This window comes from Rhinopithecus roxellana, chromosome 3 (assembly GCF_007565055.1).
Source record: "Rhinopithecus roxellana isolate Shanxi Qingling chromosome 3, ASM756505v1, whole genome shotgun sequence".
Taxonomy (NCBI): Eukaryota; Metazoa; Chordata; class Mammalia; order Primates; family Cercopithecidae; genus Rhinopithecus; species Rhinopithecus roxellana.
The window spans coordinates 103,523,221-103,548,869 of NC_044551.1; the positions used below are offsets into that span (position 1 = coordinate 103,523,221).

General features: G+C 39.3%; 1 protein-coding gene across 2 annotated transcripts in view; it reads right to left on the bottom strand.

Annotated features, from left to right (window-relative positions):
• Nucleotides 1-7,597: 7,597 nt before the first annotated feature.
• The window catches only part of SNCAIP (synuclein alpha interacting protein), a 147,984-nt gene continuing 129,932 nt past the window's right edge, over nt 7,598-25,649 (bottom strand). Inside the window, exons 10-13 of one of the 2 annotated variants that reach the window (XM_010369152.2) lie at nt 22,089-22,181; nt 20,409-21,480; nt 19,012-19,082; nt 7,598-8,170 (exon numbers count right to left, since the gene is read on the bottom strand). In XM_010369152.2, the coding sequence (XP_010367454.2) occupies nt 8,086-8,170; nt 19,012-19,082; nt 20,409-21,480; nt 22,089-22,181 (1,321 nt within the window). In that variant the 3' untranslated portion in view covers nt 7,598-8,085. The remainder of the gene's footprint in view (nt 8,171-19,011; nt 19,083-20,408; nt 21,481-22,088; nt 22,182-25,649) is intronic. The other variant, XM_010369153.2, reaches the window with a different exon arrangement.

A 25,649-nucleotide genomic window follows, 5' to 3' on the forward strand; every position in this document is an offset into this window, starting at 1 on the left:
CTTCTGATACTTTGAGAGTGGCGCGGAAGGAGGACTGGGTAGGAAGAGCTCGAGATCGCAACACATTCAGAAAAATATTTAGCCAGGTCAAGGGGAGTCCCAGACCACAGTTTGTCCTTGGAAGAGTCTCAGGGTGGGAGGATATGCCCGGGCTCTCGTCCCTCTCCTGTGCTCAGTCACTGGCCTTGGGGTGAGCGCACAACAGAGCTGAAGGTGTCCCTACACCAGGCTTTCTTGCAGAGAGCTCTTAGCGGGGTAATTCAGGGCTGCCATGAAGAGGTGGATGTTGCGCTGATGCGGAGTGCTCCTTAGAAGGACTCTCAGGATCTAGGACTAAGGCCCTGGATCTGGGTCAGAGCAAGGAGACGAATTGAACAGAGAACTCCCTTTTGAATCTCTGCCCACCGGTCTATAGGTTGGAAAATATTAAGGGCTGTTTGACTCTTTTCCAAGATTCTCTGAGTTTGACAAGCTACCAGGAAGGCCATTTGGCTGTGAACATGTGGTACTATGTTCCTATCTGTGATTCTCATTTTGACAATCACATTACATGTGGACATGGGCAGCCAATTACTGCATCTGAGTATATATTGGTCAGCCTCTATTAAATGCAAACCTTACAGGGCACCTGCCTGGCCTCAGCCAAACCAAAAGTGATTTCTCCCTCCTCTCAGCTACACTGAGTCCCTCCACACATATTGTTTTTTGTCTTGCACTTTACATATTCGTGTACGTGATTTCTCCCAGCGTCCATAGACAGTAAGCAACTTGAAGATAACAATTATCTTACACTTTGAATCAGCATTGCCTTGCACACACAATTGGTGTGGACTTATAACATCAATTATTAGGTTGGTGCAAACATAATTGCAGTTTTTGCCATTAAAGGTAATGGCAATTATGTTTGCACCAACCTAATAAACAAAACAAATGGGCAGGATTCGGCAGATAGAAAGGTATGGTGGAAAAAACATGATGGAAACATTTATATTTATTTCAGCCTACTTATTCTCAGAAGGTCTTTAAAATAGAAGACATAGATGTGTTACAGCCATTAAAAAGGATAAAAATATAAGAACAAAGGAAGAGGGTGGAGTTGGAGACAGATTGTTATACTAGAAAAAACTAGGCTAAGGATTGCTACTGAGATTAAATGCAAACTTTGCTGTTGACCTTTTCCTGGCAAGCAAGACAAAAAGGGAAAATGTGAGTTATATAAGGTTCTTATTAGCTAATAAAAAGAAGCATGCCAGTTTTTCCTATAGAAGCATTTTTTTCTCTAGTACTAACTCTAAGAGGAATTTATTTTATGGCCCCTTATAGAGCTATTCAATTTTTAAATATATGATGGTTTCAATAAGAGTTTTATAAAAAATATATAGAAACTTTTTCTATATGACTATTTCTTATATTGATTTTTGATAAATGCCATAGTTTATAGATGACATTTCTATGGAGACTTAGGGTGTAGTTTAACCATCAGCAGTGAAATGAATTTGAGCCCATAGCTTTTGGAAGGACCCTGGAAATGGTACATTTCAATAATAATGACCACAAAATTATATCCAAATAGAATATAACTTTGGCTGCATTTCTTTGAAATTTGGCTAAATAGTTCTGTTCCGGTATACACATTTTGATTTGACATTGGGCTTTCATGATAGTTAGAACAGTCTAAATTCCATATATGTGTAATGACCCAAAATTGATTCCAGCACATCCTAAACTAACATTAGTAGAAATCACTCTGGGGGATGTGAAAAGTATTCTAAAAGGCCTCTGGTTTATAAGTCAGTTTAAGCACCCAACCCAATTAAACAAGTTTCTTTTGTACTCTGGGACTTCTTCGAGATATGAACATGCGAATATATCATTACAGACTGGATTCCCTGGTAAGTAGACTCTGACCTAGAGATTAATGTGCAGGAAGTTTATTATAGATGGCTCTTGGGATCAACATCTATGTTAAGGAAGAGAATGAGGCTGTGTCAGGTAGAGGAAGAAGTTGGGACTAACCCATGGGGGAGGTCTGAAGCTGGGATGGCTTTCCGGGGTTGTCCGAAGTTATGTTAGGGGCTGGGTCTACATACCTGCACATTGACCACTGCTGGATATGGGCTGCCCAGGGAAAGGTTGTGCTCTTGGGCAAGGTGACTTTCTTCAGCCAAGGGCAATTCCTGGAGAAGGCTAACACCTGAAAGCTCTGGGCCAGCAGTACCACCAGCAGCTGGGGGACTATGTCCTTTGTCTCTGAAGGTGGGACTTCACAGTGTATGTCAGGACTTTGTATGCACTGTTTACCAAACTAATTAGCAAAACATACATTAATCCTGGAGCACAGCCAAACATCCCCTAGTCCTAGTGGTAAATAGAATATGATCTGTGAAATGCTGCTTTATTCCAGTGGTTTATTCTTTATTCTGTCAACTGAGTACCTCAGTTAGGTTGTATATTTGGCTGCTCCTACCAGAAGACAGATATCAGTGATTTAGTCAATTAGGAGAGTTTTTTTTACTCAATAAGTAGTATGTACAATTCAGGGCTCACATAGCTACACAAGGAACTGGGTTCCTTATCTTTCCTTTTTTTCCTTTTTTTAAAGAATCTGACTTTTGTCCTTATGGCCAAAGAAGCAGTGCTGTATCCCAGGGTAGTACAAAGGGCAGAAGATGAGTGCCAGGTAAGCTTTGACCTCTACAAGATTTTCTAAAGCCCCACTCTACGAATTCCACTTCCCTCTCATTGGCCAGACTGAGTCACATGGCCATTCCCAGTTTCAAGGGCATCTGGGAAGGTAATTTTATCTGGGAACATTTAACTGTGTTCTCTTAATCAGAAGAAAGGGAAAAAGGATATTGAGGAGATAACTAGCATTTTCTACCACAAATAATAGAATTTAAATTCTTCTGCCATTGTTACTAATTGGCTGAACAACTGTGAGAACAAATTCCACAGAAAAAATATACAGTTATAAAATACATATATGAGTATAACATCATGACAGATCACTGTACTTCTCAGATTTATTCTGTTAATTAAGACTTTCCATATTTCATCAAAAATATTTCTTAAGAATTTATCGCTAATTTACTTCCACCACTTGTGGCAGAGCTGTGTACATGGTAGGCATTCAGCATGTGTGTGTGTGTGGTGTGTACAAAATAATATATTTGACATATAACAGTGTCCTATGCAACAAGGTCATAAAATATCATATATCTTGGTGGTTTACCAAGAGGACCCCCTCCAGTAGCAGCTAGGAAATGGTATTGAGAGGTGGGGTTTGGTCTTTGCTTTGAGTGTGCTTTTTCTTGGTTATGCTACTGCATAATGAGTAGTCTTCTGGTGATTTGACTTCTATAAACACTGATTTTAGGAAATTTAGAGAAATATTTCATAACAAGTGAAAACCTAGCTACATTATGATTAAACATTAAAGTGTAATGACCCCATCCTGGATTGAAAAATTATTGTTGTGTCTTCTACCTCTCCCCTCCAGAAAAGAAGCTTCATTTTCTATAATTATAGGATTTACAAAATTTCCAACACGTGAATTACAACATGGAACATGATTTTCAAATTGTATACACATTACACACACTCCCTTAAAACACAAAATAGGTTCTTCTCCACATTCTAACCCAGGTTTAGGGATATACTACTCTTTCTTTCTCTTTGAGGACAGGGTAATTTTTTGCCCATTCTTCTCAAATATTTTCTCAATAGACAGTTCACAGCATCACAAAATTAAAAGTGGAAGCTATGGTGAATGCCAGAAGATTCTGCATTTGAACACGCTCCCAGCCGATGCCAATGCTGATGGGTTCTGATCACATTTTGAGTTAGCAAGGTGCTGGTTATAAAACTTAGTTGCATAAAGAAGTGTTAAGTATTTGAGGTAATGGATATACTAAGTACCATGACCTGATCGCTGTAAATGATATGGTTCCAAATATTACTATGTACCCCATGAATATGTACAATTATTGTTAACTTAAATCTGGTTGCATATGGAAATTCTAGTATTTTTTCTTCTCCTTCTTCCTTCTTTCCTCCTCCTTCTCCTCCTTCCTTCTTCTTTTTCATCTTATTCTTTACAAATATTGATGCCTGGGTTCCACCACAGAGAGGGGATTTATTTGTTGGGGGTTTAGCTTGGGCATCCAGTATTTAAAAGCTCCCCTAGGTGGTATAATGTACAGCAAAATTTGGGAATCACTGCTATAAACTAGTTGGAATAGTTTTTTTCCACAAGTCTCTCCAAATGCACAATTTGGTAGACTTATCTATCTTTGTTGCTTCTATGGCTGACACCAACTTCCAGGTCTTTTTTGTTCAAATGGAATGCCTAGCACAGGGCCTCATTCTTTGGCATGGGTTGAATCACAGTGTGTTGAATATATCAGCACATGGGATGCTTGTCACACTCACATGCTCTGGCAAGAAGGGAGAAGCGGCTTGCTTTTCACTGTAAACCTGGTCCAGCACATGTCTATTTACTGCAATTTCTTTGCCAGGTTTCTTCCAAGGAAGATCCCATATATATAGGGTTTAATGATCTTGTAAACAGAAGGCAGAGAAGAGAGAGAGAAAAAAGGAGGGGAGATGACAGCAAAGAGGGAGGGAGAGGAGACAGTAAGGGAGAGAAGGAAGGAAGAAGAGAGAAAATGAGGACAAGGAGAGAATAGAAGAAGACTGGAGAGGATATGAAAAGAAAGATGGCTGTAAGTTGTTAGTAGATACTAAACACCATCTGTGAGAGGTGATACTAAGATTCTGTTGAGATTAACAAATTTATGGTCTCATTAGGAGACAGGAATCAAGTGCTTGAAAAGTTCTATAAAACTATGCAGTAGTCAAAGAATAAAGGGAAATAATACTGAGACAACATAACATAATAATGACAGACCTATCAGCCAATGAGAGTTATGGGCTGTAGACAGCATGAACTCCATGTTTTACAAGGGGCAATGGTACCAACTCTGTTGCAATAACTCCTTAGGCTTACTTAGCTCTATCAACTTAATTCAACGTTAAGGATATAGATGGCTGCTGAAGAAAAAACATTTAATCTAGTTTGTATCAAGGAGTCTTTTAGGGAGTTATTTAAATATTTATAATTATTTCCTCTAGCCTGTACCATAATTTTGCTTATAATTATTCATTTTGAGAAAAATAATTAATTCTCAAAGTCTTACTTGATGGTATCTTTTGAAAGCCTCATCCCCACTTCCAACTCTGTGATGCACATCTAGAACTTTCTTATTTGGTTTGAAGTCTTGATACTGTTTTACAAGAATAAATAGTGGGAATTCAATCCATTGAAAGTGGTAACAGTTTGGTATCTTGTTATCTTTTCTAAGAAACATTCCTAATTTGCTGTGTTGAACTTTGGCAATATAAGTCCCTTTAGTGACATAAAAGAAGCCAGTCTTTAAAAGATACTGACAGATGTGATTGTTTTTTACAATGGAGCTGAGTTTCCTACTCTGCTGCATGTAATTAGGCATGCAGATAGAGCTTTACTCATTTTACTAGCCCAATGGGCGGCAGTTGGGACAGGGACCTCAAAGCTCTGCTCACTAAAAGGAAACACACTCTTGCTTTCTTTAACATGTTAATGTGTCTCAATTTCTAGAAAAAAATAAATGAGTTTTCTGTGTTTTCATTTAAAAAATGGTGGACAAAACTAAGTTTGTGGTAAGGAAAACATCATTTGTACTAATTTCAAGCAACCATAATGTATCAATTTCATAAGGAACTTAGTAAAGATAGGTACATGTATAATTTAAGGGCCATTATTTTTAGTATCCTAGCAACATCATTAAACAGAATGCATTATCAGCCCAGATTTCTTGGGCTGATCTGGATCTGCTCAACTTCCCTATTTTACCTTTTTTTATTCTTTGCTTTTCTGTACTCAGACTGCAGAAGCTAAAATGCTAGTGTCACTGAACAAGTAAATTGCCAGTGTTTTCTAAGTCAAAGTAACATCTTTCTTTCAAACTCTTGAAATTTTCTTTGCTATGTTTAATCAGGAACTCTTTGCGGCTTACGAAATCTCTGCCTAGTCCCCTTCATCTTTCACATTTAAAAACACAGTTTAAGAACAAAACTGGAAGACAGAGAGCACTTACCGGGTCCTCTTTCTTCGAGGCTTCATTTTGGCCAAATCCCAAAGGTTGGCTGTGTGACCTCACCATCACCTCCTCTACACTAAGCAAAAAGAAAACACAGGAGTCTACATTTCACATGTGCTTGCCATAAATTCTCTATTAGAATCTCAAGCAATAGGACAAAGTAGTGAAATATGAGGAAAAAATCAAAGTGGGTGGATAAGGCCAAGGGGCATAAATCAGAGTGAGGGCATCCCGTATGAGGAAAAGACCATGTGATAAATGAAGGTTCACACATAGCACCAGCCTCTAACAGTAGCAACTCACAGGACCAGACAAGGACATAGCACATGGAATGAAATTCATCGACGTGTTGCTCTGTAAGTTTGAAAGGAAACTTCTCTTCGATGTGCATGTAGGCCCATCTTGCCCTTTCCAGATTTCTTGGGCAGGGCAATGTCCCTTGTCTGAGATCAAAGGGCTGTTAGAAGAAGAGCTGACACCAGAACTCATGCTTCCTGTGTGCGAGTCCAGCAGTTAGTGCACTAGGGAGACAGCACAGTGTAGGATCATTAGTGTAGTGGGGATAACAGGCAAATACGTACCAAAGCCTCGTTATGCGATTTACTACTAGTGTTACCTGTTACTTGGGAACCAGGTCTTAAGACATTTCAAACTTTTGTTTTCTAATCTATAAAATGAAAGTAGTAATATCACCACATAATACCGTCTGGTACATAAAAGGCACTCAGATATTATTAGCTCCTTTTCTACCTAATTGCATCTCATCAAGTCCAAGTTTGTCAGATGACCTACATATGCAAGATTATCTCTTAATTCAGTGAGTTTATCTGCTCTCTGCACCAGGATACAGGAATGGTTCACATTTGACTCATTTGGCTGCAGTGACATTGCTAGTAACTATAATAGCATACAGTGTTCCCTCCTACTGGTAAGAATACATTCTACTTTTAAACTAAAACTTGACAGGCCTCTTATAGGCCATGCCAATACTTTGAAAATAAAACTCTTGAAGTTTCAACAGAAATATATTTTTACATGATAGGAGGAAGCCTTCTGGAACTTACCGCTTACATGGAGGGAGAGAGCTGCATCAACAATGGGGCTGTTATGAACTTGGGCTCCACACTGTCTCCTAAAGGGATTAGACAGGTCTCATAATGTGTCAGAGGCAGAAAAAAGTGACCCAAGAAGGGGCTAAATCCTTAGTTCTCCTTAATATTTTCCCATGTCAACACTGAGATTTGAGAAGGCAGAAGGAACTGACTTACTTTATATACTTGTCTGATCTTTTAGTACTTAATGAAATATAGAATGTTTTATTTGAACCCTATGGGAAAACTGCTAAACTGAGCAGTTTGCTCCTGAAATCAAATACCAGCAATCAAAATACTTGCAAAGTCCCTTAGAAATCAGAACATCACAGATTTGTTAGAAAGTAAGTGCCCCAAGCTTATAGGTGGCTGTTAACATTGTTTTATTTCCTTTATACAAAAGTAGAAATGACAGAAAGAACACTCTTGACATAAAACAATATCACCGACCTGATCTCATGAAGATGCTGAGCCAAATCTGCCCACATGATGGGGAAAGGGAGGTTCAATCAACATTAGCAAATACTCATGCAATTGATGAAATATAAAATGGCATCAGTGGTTTGGTCAGCGTCCTGTGGGTAGGCTGAATCAATCTACTCTTAAAAAACATACATTTTCCCAATCATGCTTTTAAACAGCATCTTTTTTTAAAAAAAAAACACAAGTTATATATACAGATATCACCCCAAAATGAATCTTTTACAGTCTACTACTATAAGTTTAAGGCATCCTGATATTCTGTTCTTCTGCTGGTGAGGCATTGTTTTCATGGTTCTCTTTCCGTAGAGGATAGTCCAGAAATTTTCAATAGTGTCCAAAGGGCATCAGTGAGAGAAAATTTAAAAAGGGATTTACAAGAAGAGTTCTTTTGACTCTGGCTCAGCAATGTGCTTTATGCTGTAGGATTTCTTCATTTTTCTATTGATGTCATTATGCCTAAGCAGAAGAGAAACCACAGGCCAAAATTAGATAAAACTATGGTCAAGTTACAAGACAACACCACTAAACAGCTCACCAAAAAATGGAAATTATCCTCATACAAACCACACTGAAGAACACTTCATTCCAATACGCAAATTATTCTCTTTACATATAAACCACTCTTTAAACAATGAAAGCAATAGTCATGTAATAACACACACTTACTAAACACTTTTTAACTCAGCTATGGAAATAATTTCTCAACCATACTGATTGAAATACAGGCATTTTACAGTCAAGGGAATTTTATCAGAGCTAAACAAGATAGGAAGTATAGTACTGTTGGTTGTGTATAAACAAAATATTTTTATTTTCTTTAGATAGATTCACTGGTGACACTTTTATTCTCCAATAAGCTTGAGCCTTAAAAGTTTAAAGAAGAATGCTTTTCCTTTGGGGTGTGATTACTGAGTCATAGCATGTTGAAAGATCATAAGTAGATAAATCTATGGGATAAAGAAAAAGCTAAAGAACAATATGCTCCTTTCCCCTCAATACCGGATATCTAGTAAGTCTGTGGAAAAAGAGTACAAACTCAAGCCATGGAACAGCTTTGCTTTTCAAATAAATTTTCCCCTAGGTAGGTGCAATCATTTTCATGAGGTATTAGTTTCATTCTGGGTGTAAAATCTTCAGAGAGGAGCTATCTTCTGAGGGTGGAAAAGGCCACATATTACTAAATTACTTCTTGTTGCTATATCAGACAAGAACACTTTCTGGTAATGATACTAGCTATTATGAGACCACATTTGGATGCAGGAGAACCCCAGGCGTGGCTCCAGAGTCTCAAAATTGTGCTTACTCACAAAGACCATGAAGCCTATTTTCAGTGTGCTGGAATATATTTGATCATCATCATCATCTGAAAGTTATAATTCTTATTTTTATTTTTCCTCCAACTGTAACTTTAGAGCGCTGTCCATGGGCAAGAAAGGGAAAGGGAAGAAGGTGAAAGAAAAATCTAATTGGCTAAAAGATGTGATAGAGATTCCAATTAAACATGATGGATTGAATACACACATTTGTCCTCCATATCCTGCAAAATAACACTGAAATAAAAGAAATTAAAAAGGCACAAATTTAGATGAATAAGGGAAATGGGAGGAGAGGATACAACAGACAAAATGTCAATAGTATTTCAGAAACAGAAAGGTGGATGAACATTTAGAATTGGTTTAGCAGAGCAGAAAAAGCAAAAACCCAAGCTTACAGTCAGGGAATCCAACTAACTGATCTGCACTGCTGCCAGATGCAGGAATTAGAAGCACCGTGTACTTCTGAAGATGATAGCAACTATGTTAAAGAATGAAGAAGTTCTCTATACACTAACACATAAAGTCCTCCAACATGTAAGGTGAAAAAAAGCAAGAAACAAAACTGTGTGTAGAGTATGACACCTTTATTGTAAAAAGGAAGATAAAGATATGCATTTGTATTTGACTGCAAACATTTAAGTAAGATTTGCTCATAAAACTCTACAAAAGCCAGGCGCGGTGGCTCACACCTGTAATCCCAACACTTTGGGAGGCCAAGGCAGGTGGAACAGTTGAGGTCAGTAGTTCGAGATCAGCTTGGCCAACATGGCGACACTCTGTCTCTACCAAAAATACACAAATTCGCCAGGTGTGGTGGCTGTAGTCCCAGTTATGGAGGCTGAGGCATGAGAATCACTTGAACCCAGGAGGCAGAGGTTGCAGTGAGCCAAGACCACACCACTGCACTCCATCCTGGGTGACAGAGCAACACTCTGTCTCAAAAAGAAAATAAAAAGAAAAAAATGAAAAAAGCTATAATGAAGGAAAAAAGAGAAAACCAGTAAAGTGATATTGGAAATTAATATTATTATAGCAGAAATAAAAAATTCAATAGCAAAATTGAAAGGCAAAATTCAGTAAATATATTAGAGATTCAAACTAAAAAAAGTCAAAGTATGGATAAATAGAGAAGAATCATTAGAAAATCTGAGGATCAGTCCAGTATGTCTAATGTTAGAATAAGATGATTTTCAAATGAGGGAACAGAGAAATCGGAGAAGAGAAAATTTTCAGAGAAATTGTACAAAACATTTCCCAGAATTTAAGTACTGAGATTGAAAAAGCTTGCTGAGTGCCCACAGTCCAGGAATGAAAACAGACCCACATCATGGCAAAGCATCAAAAAAATCAAAATTTTGGAGATAAAGAAGAAATCATAAAATCTTCCAAGCCATCAGCAGAGAAGAATGGGGCTTCTCAACAGACACATTAGAAGCAAAAGAAAATGAAATGATGTGTTCAAGATTCTGAAAGAAAATAATTTCCCACCTAGAATCCTATACTGAGTCAAACACTCAATCCAGTAAATTGAAGGTATTTTCAGACTGTCAAGGTCTCAAAAAACTTAGCACCTATTTACTTTCCTTGGGTGGGAAGATATACGACTGAAGCATGAGAATCAACAAAAAAGAAAAGACAGGTTCAGGAAACAGAGTCTTAACAGGACAGAAGCAAAAGGAATTCCCAGGATGATGTGCATGACAGACTCCAGGATGATAGCTGTGTGGCAGTGCCAGGAGGCAGCAGTGAAGATGGGGGCAGGAGGAGGGGGTCTCCATGAACAGAGAGAAACTGACAAACACCTGAACTGTCTGAAGGTGCTAAAAGATGGTTTGGTTTTCAGCAGAGTGTTTAGAAACGCATTGTAAATTAAGAAACCAAAATTATTTCCATGGGAAACATAAAATTGTATGAGAAAGAAAATATAACACAGGACAACACAATGAATCCTTGTGATTAATATTTAAATAACCATAATGATAATTAACACTGAATACTGATTTAGCTCTTTAGAGTGATACAACTATACTCATGGGGGTGGGAGGAAGAGGAAGTAGGAATGTGTGCATGTATGTAGTTGTGTGTGTGACAGAGAGAAAAGAGAGGCAAAGAGAGAGACAGAGAAAGAGAGAGTAGGTGCAGTGTTGGATTATTGGATGCTAAAATGGAGTTAGACACATTTGGTTCATTGTTAAAAACACGGATTTAGGAGCCAGACTGACTGAGTTCAAATCCTGGCTCCACAATCTATTGCCATCATTACTATGTAACCTTGGGCAAGATAAGTAATCATTCTATGTCTCAGTTTCCAATATGCAAAATTAGTATAATAATAGTATCTCCTTGGCTGGGTGGGGTGGCACATGCTTCTAGTTCTAGCTGCTCAGGAGGCTCAAGTGGGAGGATCTCTTGAGCCCAGAAGTTAGAGGATGCTGTGAGCCAAGATCACACCACTGTACTGCACACCACTGTACTGCAGCACTGTACTGCAGACTGAGCAAGACCCTGTTTCTTAAAAAAAAAAAGTATCTGTCACATAGTGTCATCGAGAAGATTAAAATAGTAAATATGTGTAAAGCACCTGAAATATTCTCTGGGATACTGTACATGCTTTATAAGTGTTTATAAGTGCTATCATTTTGATTTTCTATAGTAGAATGCCAATAAATAACAGGGATACTTTTGAAACTGAAAATATCTATGAGCTTGTTACTTCCAAATAGAGAATACTAGAGAAAACACCTGAAGGAAAAGCGAGTGGTCAATTCAAAAGAGTAAGGCTAGGGAAGGGGGTGGGTTTGGCACAGGGCACATCCAGTCTTTATGATAATGCTAACACTACTCTTATAAGTATCTATATCACTTTAACAATAAATTTAAAATAAAAAATTTAAAAGAAGGTTTCGGTCATAGGCTAAGGACAATATAGTTTAGACTTTGATGGGCATTTCTGCTTTAATAGAAGAGGTGCTGTGGTCAAAAACACTAAAATGAGCACTCTTTCTGCAGGACAAAACCCCGTATGATTAGAGCTAGGTCTATACCAAGTAAAATATTAACTTGAGGCATTTATCTGAAAAATACCAGGATAATTCAATCCTCCCTGAACCCTTCAATTACCTAGTCCCAAACTAGCAGTATTCAAAGAACAAAAGTGTTTGGGTAATTCTGGCATGAATTATTCAGATAATTTGCTGCTCCTCTATTTCATTTTTGGATAGGAAATCACATTCTGAGTGACCAAAATTGGAAAGAAAAAAAGCTTAAATTTAAATAACAGTTTTTCAAGTGTTCTAACTTGCTGACTCATCTATGCATGGATTGCATATTTCCACAGTTCATGGTGACCAGACAGCAACTTACAGCATCCATGTAGAATGGTCCACGGCATGCATGACATTTCCTCTGATAACTAAAACAGGGAAACCTTGCTATTTTCTGTGATCTCCCTCAGAGTTTTGACTGAGAGCACATCTATAAGTCTCATCTACTAAGAAATGGGATTCTGGTTCAAGGTATGAAAACTTGTATTTGAAGTGCCCAAATGGAAACTCACTGTGGGTAGGTGGACTTGTGACCAAAAGGCCAATATTGATAAAGAACACACCATTTTCCCCCGCTGTGGGAAGACAGGCTCAGTCCTTTTTTTATTTATATTTTTCTTTCTTCTTCCTCTTTTCCTCTCTCTAGCTCCGCCTCTCTCTAAATATCTATGAAGTCTCTATCATGCACCAGGCACCAAGCAAGATGCTGGGAGTACACGTGGAGTCCAAAGGTGCTATTGGGGGTCGCTATTTTCATGAAGCTCTTAGGCCTTTCACAGAGTTTGCCATGTTTTACTTGAATCCTATTTTAATTATCTCTTGATTAGGATCTCCCTGAGTGAAGGAACCATGCCTTATCCTGGCAGAGCAAAATGTGTGACTTAGAGCTGAAAATGGTTGCAAAGAGTGGCCTGGCCATCCAGGGATATGGCATTAGGAAGATTGTCCATCCACGCTGTCCTCAGCGTAGCAACGAAGAGCACCAGTGACTGGCTGGGGGAGGGATACTTGGTGAAGTCACTGGAAAGTGGCTGTGTAAAGTCTCTATTTGGTGTTTTTAAACTCAACCAACCTATTGCTTCTTTGAAACTCCAGCCTTAAGAGATATAGATAGGCTCTGTTCTTTTAATGCACAAAGATGTCCCTAGTGGTGGCAGACATGTGGTGCAAATATGATATTAATAGAACATGTATCTGCTTTGAGGTCACACAATTCAAAACTGGATCTTTGGGGAATAAGGAAAGGAGGGTGGGGGTGGAGAAGTGAGTTGTCCTTAGGTTTTCTGACTATTCTTAAATCAGGAGTGGCTTGTTGAAAGCAAGTGGTCTGGTGGGAAGATTTTGGTATCCAAGGCAGTTCTCTTCCTGTTATCTTCCTACTGTTGGTTCATGGGTGTTCACAAGTTCCACACATTCATTTCCTGCCTCCCTGAAGCAGTGATTTAAGAGAGTACGAGGGTCTTCCCTGCCTTTTTTATGTCTCAACTTATCATACTTTGATACTAACTAAACTGTTTCACTGTCTTCTTGTGGTGCAATCTGCTTTCTCCTTTTCCCAGTGTAAGGAGCTTATGAAAAGACACCCCATTTGTGCATCCATCTTGGGAACTCTGGCAGCCTCTATAAAGACTTTGCTAAATTGTGCTTAGACACTGGGAAGATATGATCATTCTGGCTTCTCATAACATTGACATTTTTTCTTTAGACACAAGACTCTGCCTTATTGGCAACAATTTCCTGAAATTCTACTGTGCAATGGTCAATGGAAACCCCAAACCCTGGCACATTTGAAAGAAGGAACTGTCACTTAATTCATGTGATGAAATAGTTCAAGTTTAGAGCCTCTTCTTCTCCAAGTCATAGTATATAATGAGGGTTTTCATTCTGAAAATACTTTGAAACTATAGGCGAGGCTGAGGTGGGTGTGGGCGGGACACAGAACACAGAACACCTAAGGAAGCATGAGGAGGCAGGAAAGAGAGAGAGAGTGAGAGACAGAGAAAGGGTTGGCAAGGTTGGGTATGGGGACAGAGACAGAACACTTGGGGAAGCATTGGTGGGGAGGAAGCACGGAGCACCTGGGGGTACATTGCGGGAGAGCACAGACTACCTGGGGATGCATGGGAGCTGGGAGGGTCAGTGCTGCTCTAGGGGTTTCTGGAGCAGAGGCAATCACCCAACTTTAGGTACCTGGTTGTTGTCTTTCAACTTTTGCTAACTGGGCATGGAGCCTGGTGCTAGTAGGTTAGAAAGGCAAACAGAAAATTATACTTCCATTCAGGGCTTAGAATTTGAAACTACAGGCTGGGTGTGGTGGCTCATGCCTGTAATCCCAGCACTTTGGGAGGCTGAGGCAGGTGGATCATCTGAGACCAGGAGTTCAAGACCAGCCTGGCCAATAGGGTGAAACCCTGTCTCTACTAAAAATACAAAAAGTAGCTGGGTGGTAGTGGCATACGCCTGTAATCCTAGCTACTCGGGAAGCTGAGGCAGGAAAATCGCTTGAGCCTGGGTGGCGGAGGTTGCAGTGAGCCAAGATCGCACCACTGCACTCCAGCCTGGGTGACAGAGTAAAACCCTGTCTCAAAAACAACACAAAACAAAACCAAAAACAAAAAATCCATGAAACTACAGTTTCTGAGCAAAAACTCAAATGTCTATAGTGTTAAGCACCAACTACTTTACTAAATACTTTTTCATTAACAGCATTTAACAAACTTTTCTGAACTGTTGCATTGGTAAGATTTGTCTGTCTCTGAAAGGATGCACTCAACATATATTAGATAGTGTGGTAACACACCTACATGATTGAATAGGTTTGTCATTATCCTTTCAAGAATCAAGCATATGAGTTAAAAATCATGTTAACATTTTAAGGTCAAAAAATGAAAACAAGATTAAAATATGGTTATTTGATAATATATAGAGGAATGATGGCAAGGACCCATTTGTTCAGCAGCACCAGGGTCTTGTTGCACTGGCTGCATTTTCCCATCACGATTCTGGAAATGCTTTTTAGTGGGGCTGAGGATATGCTCTGGTTGGGAGCAGGTTTCAGCCAGGGCCTCACCTTTACTTCCCAATGTCTTCCACATCTTTGTTCCTTTTTCTGTTTAGTATGATGTCCTGGCACTAAGGACAGAAATGTGTGTTTGTGTGTGTTAGGGGTGGGAGAATGATACCCCAACGGGCACAGCAGATGACCATTACCATAGCAGATGTCATCTCACTGCTGGCGAAACAGACCAGTCTCTTTGAAGTGGCTGCTGAACAACCTTAAGATCTATGCAAAATATTTGATACCAGCTCTCGGCTCCCAATATAAAATTCCCAGTGTGGCTAATACCTTGTCAGTAAAACCCACACTAATGGTGTTTATTGCTTTATGATTTTTAAGCAGTCTATGCTAACGCTGGTGCTAGGATTAGAGGTTTCCTGATGTTAACCCCTCAGGCAACTGTGCCACTGTGGTCAAAGTGGGTGTTACTGGTGGTGGCCAGGGGTTATGCCCTTTGCCTATCAGTAACTGGAATCAATGCTCACTTAGTGCCCTAAAGATCTCAGATGGACTTAAACTCTGGAAAATGAATGTTTCACTGGCATTTTAAGACAAGTAATTGCAAACATTTCCTTGGAGTTATAATAACTTAAAAACAACTTGTCCTTTGTAAGATAAAGTAAAGATAAATCTGCTTGTTATAAACCAAGTTATCCTCTGCAGTTGAATCACAATGGGAAAGCTGCTCAAAGGAATAGAGTTGAATCTAATTTTAAAGGGCATTGAAAAGAAATTTAGATTCTTTGCTATCAAGCTGTGACCAATTTAGAAAAATAAAGAGCAAACAGAGTCCTCACAGAGCAGACATTCTTTAAAATGTTATATTTATAGTCCCTATTCTTCCATTATCAGAAAAAAATAACAATTTCTTTTAACTAAAATGGAATTCCAATGTATTCCTGGAACCGGGATCCATCGCCTCACTCTTTTCCCCAGGATATGCTGATAGGGCTATGTAGAGGCAATGACATTTGGCCCCAACTCCAACCCAATGACTGCCACTGGTTTCCAAAGTCATATCACCCTGGGCATTCCTGCTACCTGAGAGGAAACATTTGGTGGTCAAGCAAATTTTAGGGCCAAGATATGGAGTCATTGTTGAGACACGAACACTTCAGTTCCTTTCCTTCTTGCAGTAGGGTCCCATAGACAAAATTAGGTAAGCCTAGGTATTTTTCAGGCCCACATTCCCACTCCAGTCTTAATTTATCAGAGCAATCTTTATTTCAGCCAGAGAGATCCATTTTTGCTTTATCTCAGGAGTGAACCGGCCTAGTTCTCTCTGTCTGTGTGTGATTATGAGTGAGTGAAACATCTCCTTTCTAGCATGAAAGAACTAAGGTTTCCACCTTTTTTTTTTTTTTTTTTTTTTTTTTTTTTTTTTTTTTTTTGAGACGGTGTCTTGCTCTGTTACCCAGGCTGGAGTGCAGTGGCACGATCTCTGCTCACTGCAAGCTCCGCCTCCCGGGTTCACGTCATTCTCCTGCCTCAGCTTCCCGAGTAGCTGGGACTACAGGTGCCCGCCACCATGCCTGGCTAATTTTTGTATTTTCAGTAAAGACGGGGTTTCACCTTGTTAGCCAGGATGGTCTCGATCTCCTGACCTCGTGATCCACCCACCTCGGCCTCCCAAAGTGCTGGGATTACAGGCGTGAGCTACCACGCCCGGCCAAGGTTTCCACTTTCTATGGAAACACATGGCAAATGACAACCATGATAAAGTATAGGTTAATTTACAGGGTAATGAGGGGAAGGGGTCAAGATGCTTATTTAAATACATTGAATATTTTTATTTTGGGGTTTCTAAGTATTTATTGTTGAAATTAAATTCTGTTAATAAGTAAAGCCAATGAATCTAATAGGTTCTAAACTGAGCCTTTAGAAGGACTTTTCCTTAAGCTTAGAAAGGGAAAGTGTTAACCTAGCGTCAGATAACTGAGTAGCCCCATAACCTCATTTTGTGCTCTGACTTTTGTAATCCTATTATAGCAGATGTCTCAGCTTTGTTCCATTGCTTGTAAAAAGACAGAATGAAATGTTTCTGGCAGGAGAATCTACTGTGATACTAATAGTCTTGCTCCCTGTGGCTGTAGGAGCCTGGAAGAAATAAGAGGTATTCTTCCCCTTCCCAAGGAGTTTGCCAACTCTTTGTGCTTTCTTGCCTCAGGGGGTTGCTGGTAACTTCTGTTTAAGGACAAAAGCAGAATTTTCCAGGCACCAGAAAACACATTCCTCCCAAGATGGGGACAGAGAAGGGCATAGGGGTGAGGAACCCAGGTTAGGAGAAATGAAATAGAAGTGGGCTAATACCAAGGTCTAGGAGGGGAATGAGTATTTTTTTTTTTTTTTTTTTTTTTTTCTATTCCTTTCCCACCCCAGGCATTGGGCTCTCAGCACTGGCCAAGATTCCCTGCCTCAGTGAGGCTGGAAGCAGTTCAGACACCTGGACTCTGGCAACATGTGAGCCTGACCCAAGCAGACCACTGGTGAACAGTAAATATTGAAGCTCCAAGGTTCTTCCTTTAACATACTGAATTAATGAGCCCCCTAGGGGCATCCCCTAAAATGGCTGATATTTAATTTCCCTCTAGTCTGAATAAAGATGTAGAGCAGATTAAATTTGATTTAGAGGAAGAAAAAAGCAGAGCGACTTTCTTACAACTTAGTATTCTCAACTAAAATTCATACCCACAGCACACAAATACACACACAACAACACCCACCCATCCACCTACCCACATACATGCTTTGGAGGATTTTGGAAGAGTGCTGAATGGCATACCATAATTTTTCAATTTGTCTAAATATTTTTAAAGTGATAGTCTTTTATGACTGGGTGTGGTGGCTCATGCCTGTAATCCCAGCACTTTGGAAGGCTGAGGCTGGTGGATCATTTGAGGTCAGGAGTTTGAGACCAGCCTGAGCAACATGGCAAAAACCATTCTGCTAAAATTACAAAAATTAGCCAGATGTGGTGGCACAGGCCTGTGATCCCAGCTACTCGGGAGGCTGAGGCAGGAGAATGGCGTGAACCCGGGAGGCGGAGGTTGCAGTGGGCAAAGATAGCGCCACCGCACTCCAGCCTGGGTGACAGAGCGAGACTCTGTCTCAGAATAAAAAGTGACAGTCCTTTAAAATGGGTGTACGGATGTAACTCTTCTGAAATAAACCAATCAAGGCATACTGGTTTCATCCCACAAGGAGATGACAGCTATGCTGCAGAAGGACTTTGCCCAAGGAGGTGGCCCAGCCACTGGGGACTCAATTCTCTCCTTTCTGTGTTATGTAGTCCATGCATTTTGAATTGTAAACGTCTTGAGAAAGGCCCTTGTGTTTATTAGTGGGGACTCATAAACCTGGCTTATAGACTGAAATCGTGTTCATAATGCTAATGTAGAGAAATTTCAGAATGACAAGGCCTTGCTTCTCCTGAGATCAGCAAAATGGTGATGAAAGGAGCTTTTGGTTTATAATCCGCACTGAAATAAAATTCAAGCTCTGTTTCAAAGTTCGGATTCTGATTGGAGGCTGACTCACTCCACCATGACAGGAAATTTAATTTCAATACTTTCTTAATACTTGACTCCATTAAAACAAAGATTAAAAGCCAAAGTTAACTAGGAAATACAGCAAAAGTTTGTGAACTGAGAAGATTCTTCTGGCTGACACTGGAATAAAGCCCTCCAAGGGGGACTAGTGACCTAAGACCTAGTTACCATTACATCAGTGCCTGCTTCTACTTGGGGGAATAGTTGTAGTTTTCTTCTTCCTTGGTGTTATCCTCTGATGAAAGGTGCTCCAAGTCCATGATTTAAAAGCTCATGCAATTCAAAACAAAGCATGTCAAGGCCGCACAACACATCTCCTAGCACCACGTACCGTGCGTAGTTACGCAGATGCTCTTCAATCAGCGTGTTAGAGGAAAGATTGATGCAGCTGCTGTACATTTCCTAGAGAGGTGCAATTAAAAATCATCTGAAAACATGCAACAAGCTCAGCACATGCACAAGCCCTAGTAAACATGAAGCATGCAGGAAGACAGATTAGAGGACAGTGGCTTAGTATGCACTTTAAGGAGCATGGGCAACTGAGATGATTCTTCTTTCACTACTGAGTAGCAGAACCCAGTAAGTTACCTGGTAAAGTTTTATTTGAGTGACTTAAGTTTTGACACATTTGACCCAAAAGGTCTGGTGTTTTGGGCACAAGTATGCCTTTTCTAGCTGAAACAAATACATGATGTAGTCTTCTATAACAAGGACAATTTACAGAGGAAATTGATTTATAATTTAAAATTTGGTGTTCAATTAATTAGAGAAATACTCACTAAAACTTGATTTGGGTACTGCAAAAAGAATATGGACAGTTCTTAAACCTCATCGTAATGGGATTCTAACGTTTATAGCTAATGATAAATCACAAAGATTCTGCAGCTCCACTGGGTGGTTTATCTGGATCACATGGAGAATGATCTAGGTCATTCCATTCCACAGAGAGTTTTGCATTTTGGCTGCTATACCATTTTTTTAATGGCATGGCAAGTACAAAGCTTGCAGGAAACATTGCCTAAAAAGATGTTCACATCTCTTATCCACTGGATATAAATCACAGATTATAGTGCATGGGTTTCCAATGAAGGCAATTATAAAATGTAGTTCATGGCATACTCTGCCATCCCCTGTGGACTGGCAAGCACTTCAGGCTTCTATAGGCTCCAATCAACACTTAGGAGTCTGTGTTGTAAAATACCTATGTGGAGGTCCCTGTGGTGTATTCATTTCAAAGGTCATCCCAAAGTTGTACAGTTAAGTCTTTAGAAATAGAGCATCTATTTATGTACTTTTTAATTGAGCCTGAGAATAAACTATCCCATCACATGAAGAGAACAAACTCTTCTTTGGGACAGAATCAGTGCCAGTGCAGGACTAAACTTGCACTGACTGGTGGTTTCATCTTGCAGAAATGCCTCCAAGTCTAGGATCCCTAACACCTAAAGATTATGCCATTTAGGGAATTTAGGGACCAGAATGTAATCTCTTATGATTTCTTTTTTAACATTTCTCTCTTAGAATATTTTCCAAAAGAAGAGCAAGGAGTATGCATGTAACATGACATGTCTCACTAGACACATGAATTTGGCTTTCCATGCATCCCTTTGGATTTTTTTTTTCTCTGGGGATTCCCTCAAGGTAGCATGGGCCCACAATCTGTAGTATTAGGAAAAACATGATCCATTCGAAGGAAGAAAAAAAGAATAGTCTCCAAATAGCACTTACTGCCTTGTTCTTTCCTTTGTTAGTGGAGCTGGCAGGGTTTCCCTTGGCATCTGGTGTCTTTCTCCCAAGTGAGGTCAAGGGCAATGTAGAGGTTTTCAGCTGGTTGGCTGCCTGGTAGTTATTATTATTGTTTTGGTTGCCACTTAGTGTCTCCATGATAGATCGAAAGGCTCCAAAAGGCCTTTTCAGTTGATCCCCTGATTCGTTACTTGTGGAGGTCCGCTGGAGAGTCCTGCCCTTATCTTTGTCTTTTTCTCCATTCAGTTCAAGGCTAGGCTGCTCCATCTGCACCACAGGCTCCTCAAAGGTAACTCTCAGTTTTAAGTTCTGAGATGTCCTGCGCTTGGAAGATGGAGACTTGAGGGCACTCTTGGGACTTGTGGCAACTTTCTGGGCAGCAGTGCTGTCAGGGTTGGGCTGTGGAGGGTCACCAGAGGGCTGGTTTGGAGGAGAACTCCCTGAGCCTGGATACTGGGATTCTAAGTCTGGTTCACTGCTCTCTGAGGTGGGCGACGGGCTATGGCCATCCAGGGATTTGGAGGTCTTGATGCTGAAAGGAAACCTGCGTCCCCCTGATGCCAAGGTGTGCTTCTTGATCATCAGCTGCAGGCTTTCTGCGCTGTCCATACTCTCTACGCTTTCTACAATGGGCTGCGGCCTTGGTCGGTCAGCCTTCCTCACTGGGGTATTCTTGGGGTCCTCAGAGTTGTTGGATTCTGTGTCAGACTCACTCAGTGACCTCTGCATCAGCTGTCTCAGCCTGGCTAACTTCAGTTCCCTCTTCTCCAGTGGGATCTTTTTAGAATTTCTAGAGGAAGCCTGAGCATCCTGGAATTCCAAGGACAGTTTTTCCTGGGTGCAGACATTTTCTGAGATTTCCTTTCCCAATAACTGGCGTAGGATTTTATCAGAATCTTCGTCTTTTGCTTTGGGTCTAGCCCGGCTGGAGGCTGACAGGCTTCCAAGAACCTGAATCCCCTCTTGGACTCCTGGCTTGCTTTTGGCTACAGAATCATCATCTGCATCTGGGGATTTCCAATGGGACTTTCTGGAGGCAGGTGAGGATGGTGAACTAGAGAGAAGATGAAGGACATATGAGATGATTTCCTACTGGGTTGAAATGATTCAGCCACAAGTCACTACATGGCCTTTACTGCCACTAATAATGTACAAGTAAATAAGAACAGAATACAAATAAGTACTTAATGTCTTTTCAAAACAATGTGCAAATACTCCATAGTATCAGCTATAAGGTGCCTTATGCCTTCGGCTATAACTACCATGACTACTAAATTTGCCTGTTTTACTGTTTATACATCAATTTTGCATAAATGTTCTCAGTTAATTCCATTTTCAACAAACTTATCAAACTATATCTATATCTATATCTATCTCCTATTTCTACTTCACAGATGAAGAATTAAAGGATTCAGTTTTCACAAAAGAGTAAGTGACTTGTTTATAGTCGTGAAATGAAAAATAGCAGAATCAGAGAATAGAGTAGGTCTTCAGACTCTAGGTCCAGTGCCTTTTTCACTGTGGTTTCTCATTTTTATTCCCCTTTATAAGAAGAAAATGTTTTCTGTTGTCATCCTCTTAAAATATATCAAAGGAAGTTCAGAAGAAGGCTTAACAATTTAGGATACTTAAGAATGCTAAACAACAATGTGCTGGTATTACCTGGGTAAAGAAGGGAGTGACTTGCCCTCTGATTTCTGGGCTTCTAGAAATTGTTGGAGTTGGTTTTGCAGCGTGACACGTTCTACTGTTTGTCTGGGAAAACAACCAAAACACATGAGGTCTCTGATACTGGCTACTGCTATAAATTAGGGAGGATAATCTTTTTCATAATAATTTCCAATAAGTTGCAATAAATACAAAAGCCTTAAAATGTGCATAATCTTCAGTTTAGAAATTTTCCTAAGGAAATAATCAAAAGTACCCCAAAAAGATATTTATTGTCAATATTAATGAAAAACTGTAAGTAACCTAAATGCTTATCAGTAAGTCTGAGTTAACAAAATTATAATTGTTTCTACAATGACAGCTATTAAAATGATAATATGTTTGAGTATCTATGGACATAGAAAAAGTTTTCCTAATTATGTCTATATAATGTAGATATAAAGCATAGTTATATATAAATATGTATATATGAAGTATACTTTCATTAAACAAAAAAGAAAATTACAAAATACTATTTGCAGTATATAATCTCTGACTTACTATACTTTAACTTGTGATTTTTCAAATTTACAATGACGAGAAAGTGATACGGATTCAGTAGAAACTGTACTTCGAGCATCCATACAGCCATTCTTTCTCACTTTCAGTGCAGCAGTCAATACATTACATGGGATATTCAACACTTTATCATAAAGTACGATTTGTGTTAGATGATTTTGCTCAACTGTAGGCCAATGTAAGTGGTCTGAGCACACTTAAGGTAGGCTAGGCTAGGCTATGATGTTCTACAGCTTAGGTGTATTAAATGCATTTTAACCTTGTGATATTTTCAATTTGTGATGTGTTTATTGGAATGTAAACCCATGGTAAATTTAGGAGCATCTATAACATCATTTTTAAGAAAACGAACTCTCCATTTCCTACATGTGCATATTATATATATATATATAAAATATAGAAAAATATGGAAGATACACTTCAAAATGTTATATTTACTTTTCTAAATTGTTTTAATGAAAGATTTTCTTAATTAAAAATATTTCAGAGATAGGGTCTTGCAATGCTGCTCAGGCTGGACTTGAACCCCTGACTCAAGTGATCCTCCCACTTCAGCTTCCCAAGTAGCGGGGACTACAGATGTGTCCTGCCTAGTTTGACTTGACCCACATTCCTGTAAGATAAATTTTATGCTGTTTTAAGCCACTAATCTTGTGATAATTTGTTACAGAGCAATGGAAAAAGAATTAAATATTTAAAATATTAAATATTAAATATTTAATTATTAGTAATATTTTAATATTTGCTTTAAAATATTAAAAATAATTAAATACATAAATATATTAAATAAATATATCATCAATGTTCTTAAAATGACTGCTGTACTTTAGATATTGGGTGGAAGAAGCCCAATGTTCTCTTTGTTGAGTGTCACTGTGTATACTCAGCAACCATTAGCTGCCTAAATCTAATTCTGTGAGATGGGATTCTGCTAATACCCTTATATAAGCCCCAAGCACTTTCTTTGTTTTTCTCAGAAGCCGTCAGTTTTAGTCCAAACATTTCATCACTAAGACCAGAGAAGTCTGTGAACTCATTTTATCTGATTCATTCTTCCAGACTCACCTACTGATATGTAATTGCCTAATGTGGGAACCAGCAAGCAAACGTTTTCTTAAAGGGCCAAATAGTAAATATTTTAGGCTGTGAGCTAAACACAGTTGTGATACAATTGTACCACAACTTCTCAGCTCTGCCTTTGCAGCATGAAATCAGTCCTACATGATAGACAAATGAATGTGAGTGGCTGTGTTCCAATAACATTTTATTTATGAAAACAGCTGATGGGCTGGATTTGGTCCACAGTCTATAATTTGCTGATTCTGGTCTAATGAAAATAAAAACTAAAAATACATAAAAACATTCTACTTTTCCCACTTTGCTAGCTGGTATTGCATGTCACATGTTTTTAAGAAAAATATTTATTGAGGGGATAAAACAGATGAAGAAAGATTAGAGTTTGCTTTTAAAGGGTTTATTATGTGTCTTAAAGTGAATTACAACATAGTCAAGAAAAATATTTTGGGGTAATTGGGTTGACTGACTTGAATCCCACGTATGAATGGAGAAGGAAGACTACTCTCTCTGGATTCTATAAAAGCTCTCAGGAAGAACTCATCATATATTTTCTAATTGTAGAAAAGAAAATATATGGGCATATGGCCACTGTATTAGTTTGATAGGGCTGCTGTAAGAAGTACCACAAACTGGGTGGCTTAGACAACAGAAGTTTATTATCGCACAGCTCTGGAGGCTGGACGTCTGAGATCATGGTGCCAGCCAGGTTGGCTCCCTCTGAACGCTGTGAGGAGAAGCTGTTCCTTGCTTCTCTCCTAGCTTCTAATGGTTTGCTGGCAGTCTTTGGCATTCCTTGGCTTGCAGATGCACCATCCTGATCCCTGCCTTCATGTTTACGGGTATTCTCCCCGTGTGCATATCTGTGTCTAAATATTCTCCTATTATAAAGACTCTAGTCAGAGTAGGACTCATCCTGATGAACTCACTGTAACTTGGTAACTTCTGTAAAGGTGCTGTCTCCAAATAAGGTCACATTCTAACATACTTTTTTGAGGGGGACACCCATAATACCTAGACTTGTTGATTAGCCCTTCAGTAGAGCTGAAGGTTGCCATTTCTAATTATTAACTATGTTTATTAACTCTGAGGAGTTGCCGAAGGTTGGAAAAGGCACTCAAGGCTATCTTCTCCCAGAATTTTGGACTGGGAAGACTAGTGTTTTCCATCCTCTCTCCTGTCCTTGTCTATGTTATTGGTGTCTGGGAGCCTAAAGGGCACAGTGTACTGTGGCTGTACCATTCATTTCTAGTTTTGCCAGCTTCACTGAGATATATAGTAGGTAAAAGACTAGGGTATACAATATAGTCTCTCTTAGTTCATCTTGTCATTGGCCCAACTATAGCTGTCCACAGCATTCTGCTCTGGAGACAACTGAAGGACTACAGTCTACTAGTACATATGTGTACTTTATCCCAGGATCACCAACTGAGAAAGCAGCCAAGACTTTGAGCAGTTCACCAGTAAAACAGTGATTGTAGCTCATGAAAGTTTTGTAGATTCCATGCTATGAAGAAGAAGGAGAATGTTTTGTGATCCCTTCTCTGAGTATGAACCTTTAGAAAAAACATTCCATTGGATCATTTTAAAGTTCCTCTTTATGGATATGTCCATACATTACTAGAGGGAGTGGACATTAGTATAGCATTTTTGGAAAGATTAGTTAACATCTATCCACATTTTAAATATGTATGCCTTTTGCTCTAGCAATTCCTTTTCTAGGAACTTGTTTTTTGAAATATCTATACATGTTCATAAAGGCACTTGCACAGTGTGTTCACTGTGGGAAGACAGCTTACTGAGTTATTCATTTGTGTGCATTTTCCCTGTGATTACTTTGAGACCTTGAAGTTTACCTAGCTCACCTAATCTAGGGAAGTTTTGTGTAACTAGGCAAAGGATGCTTGGCAGTAACCCCATTTT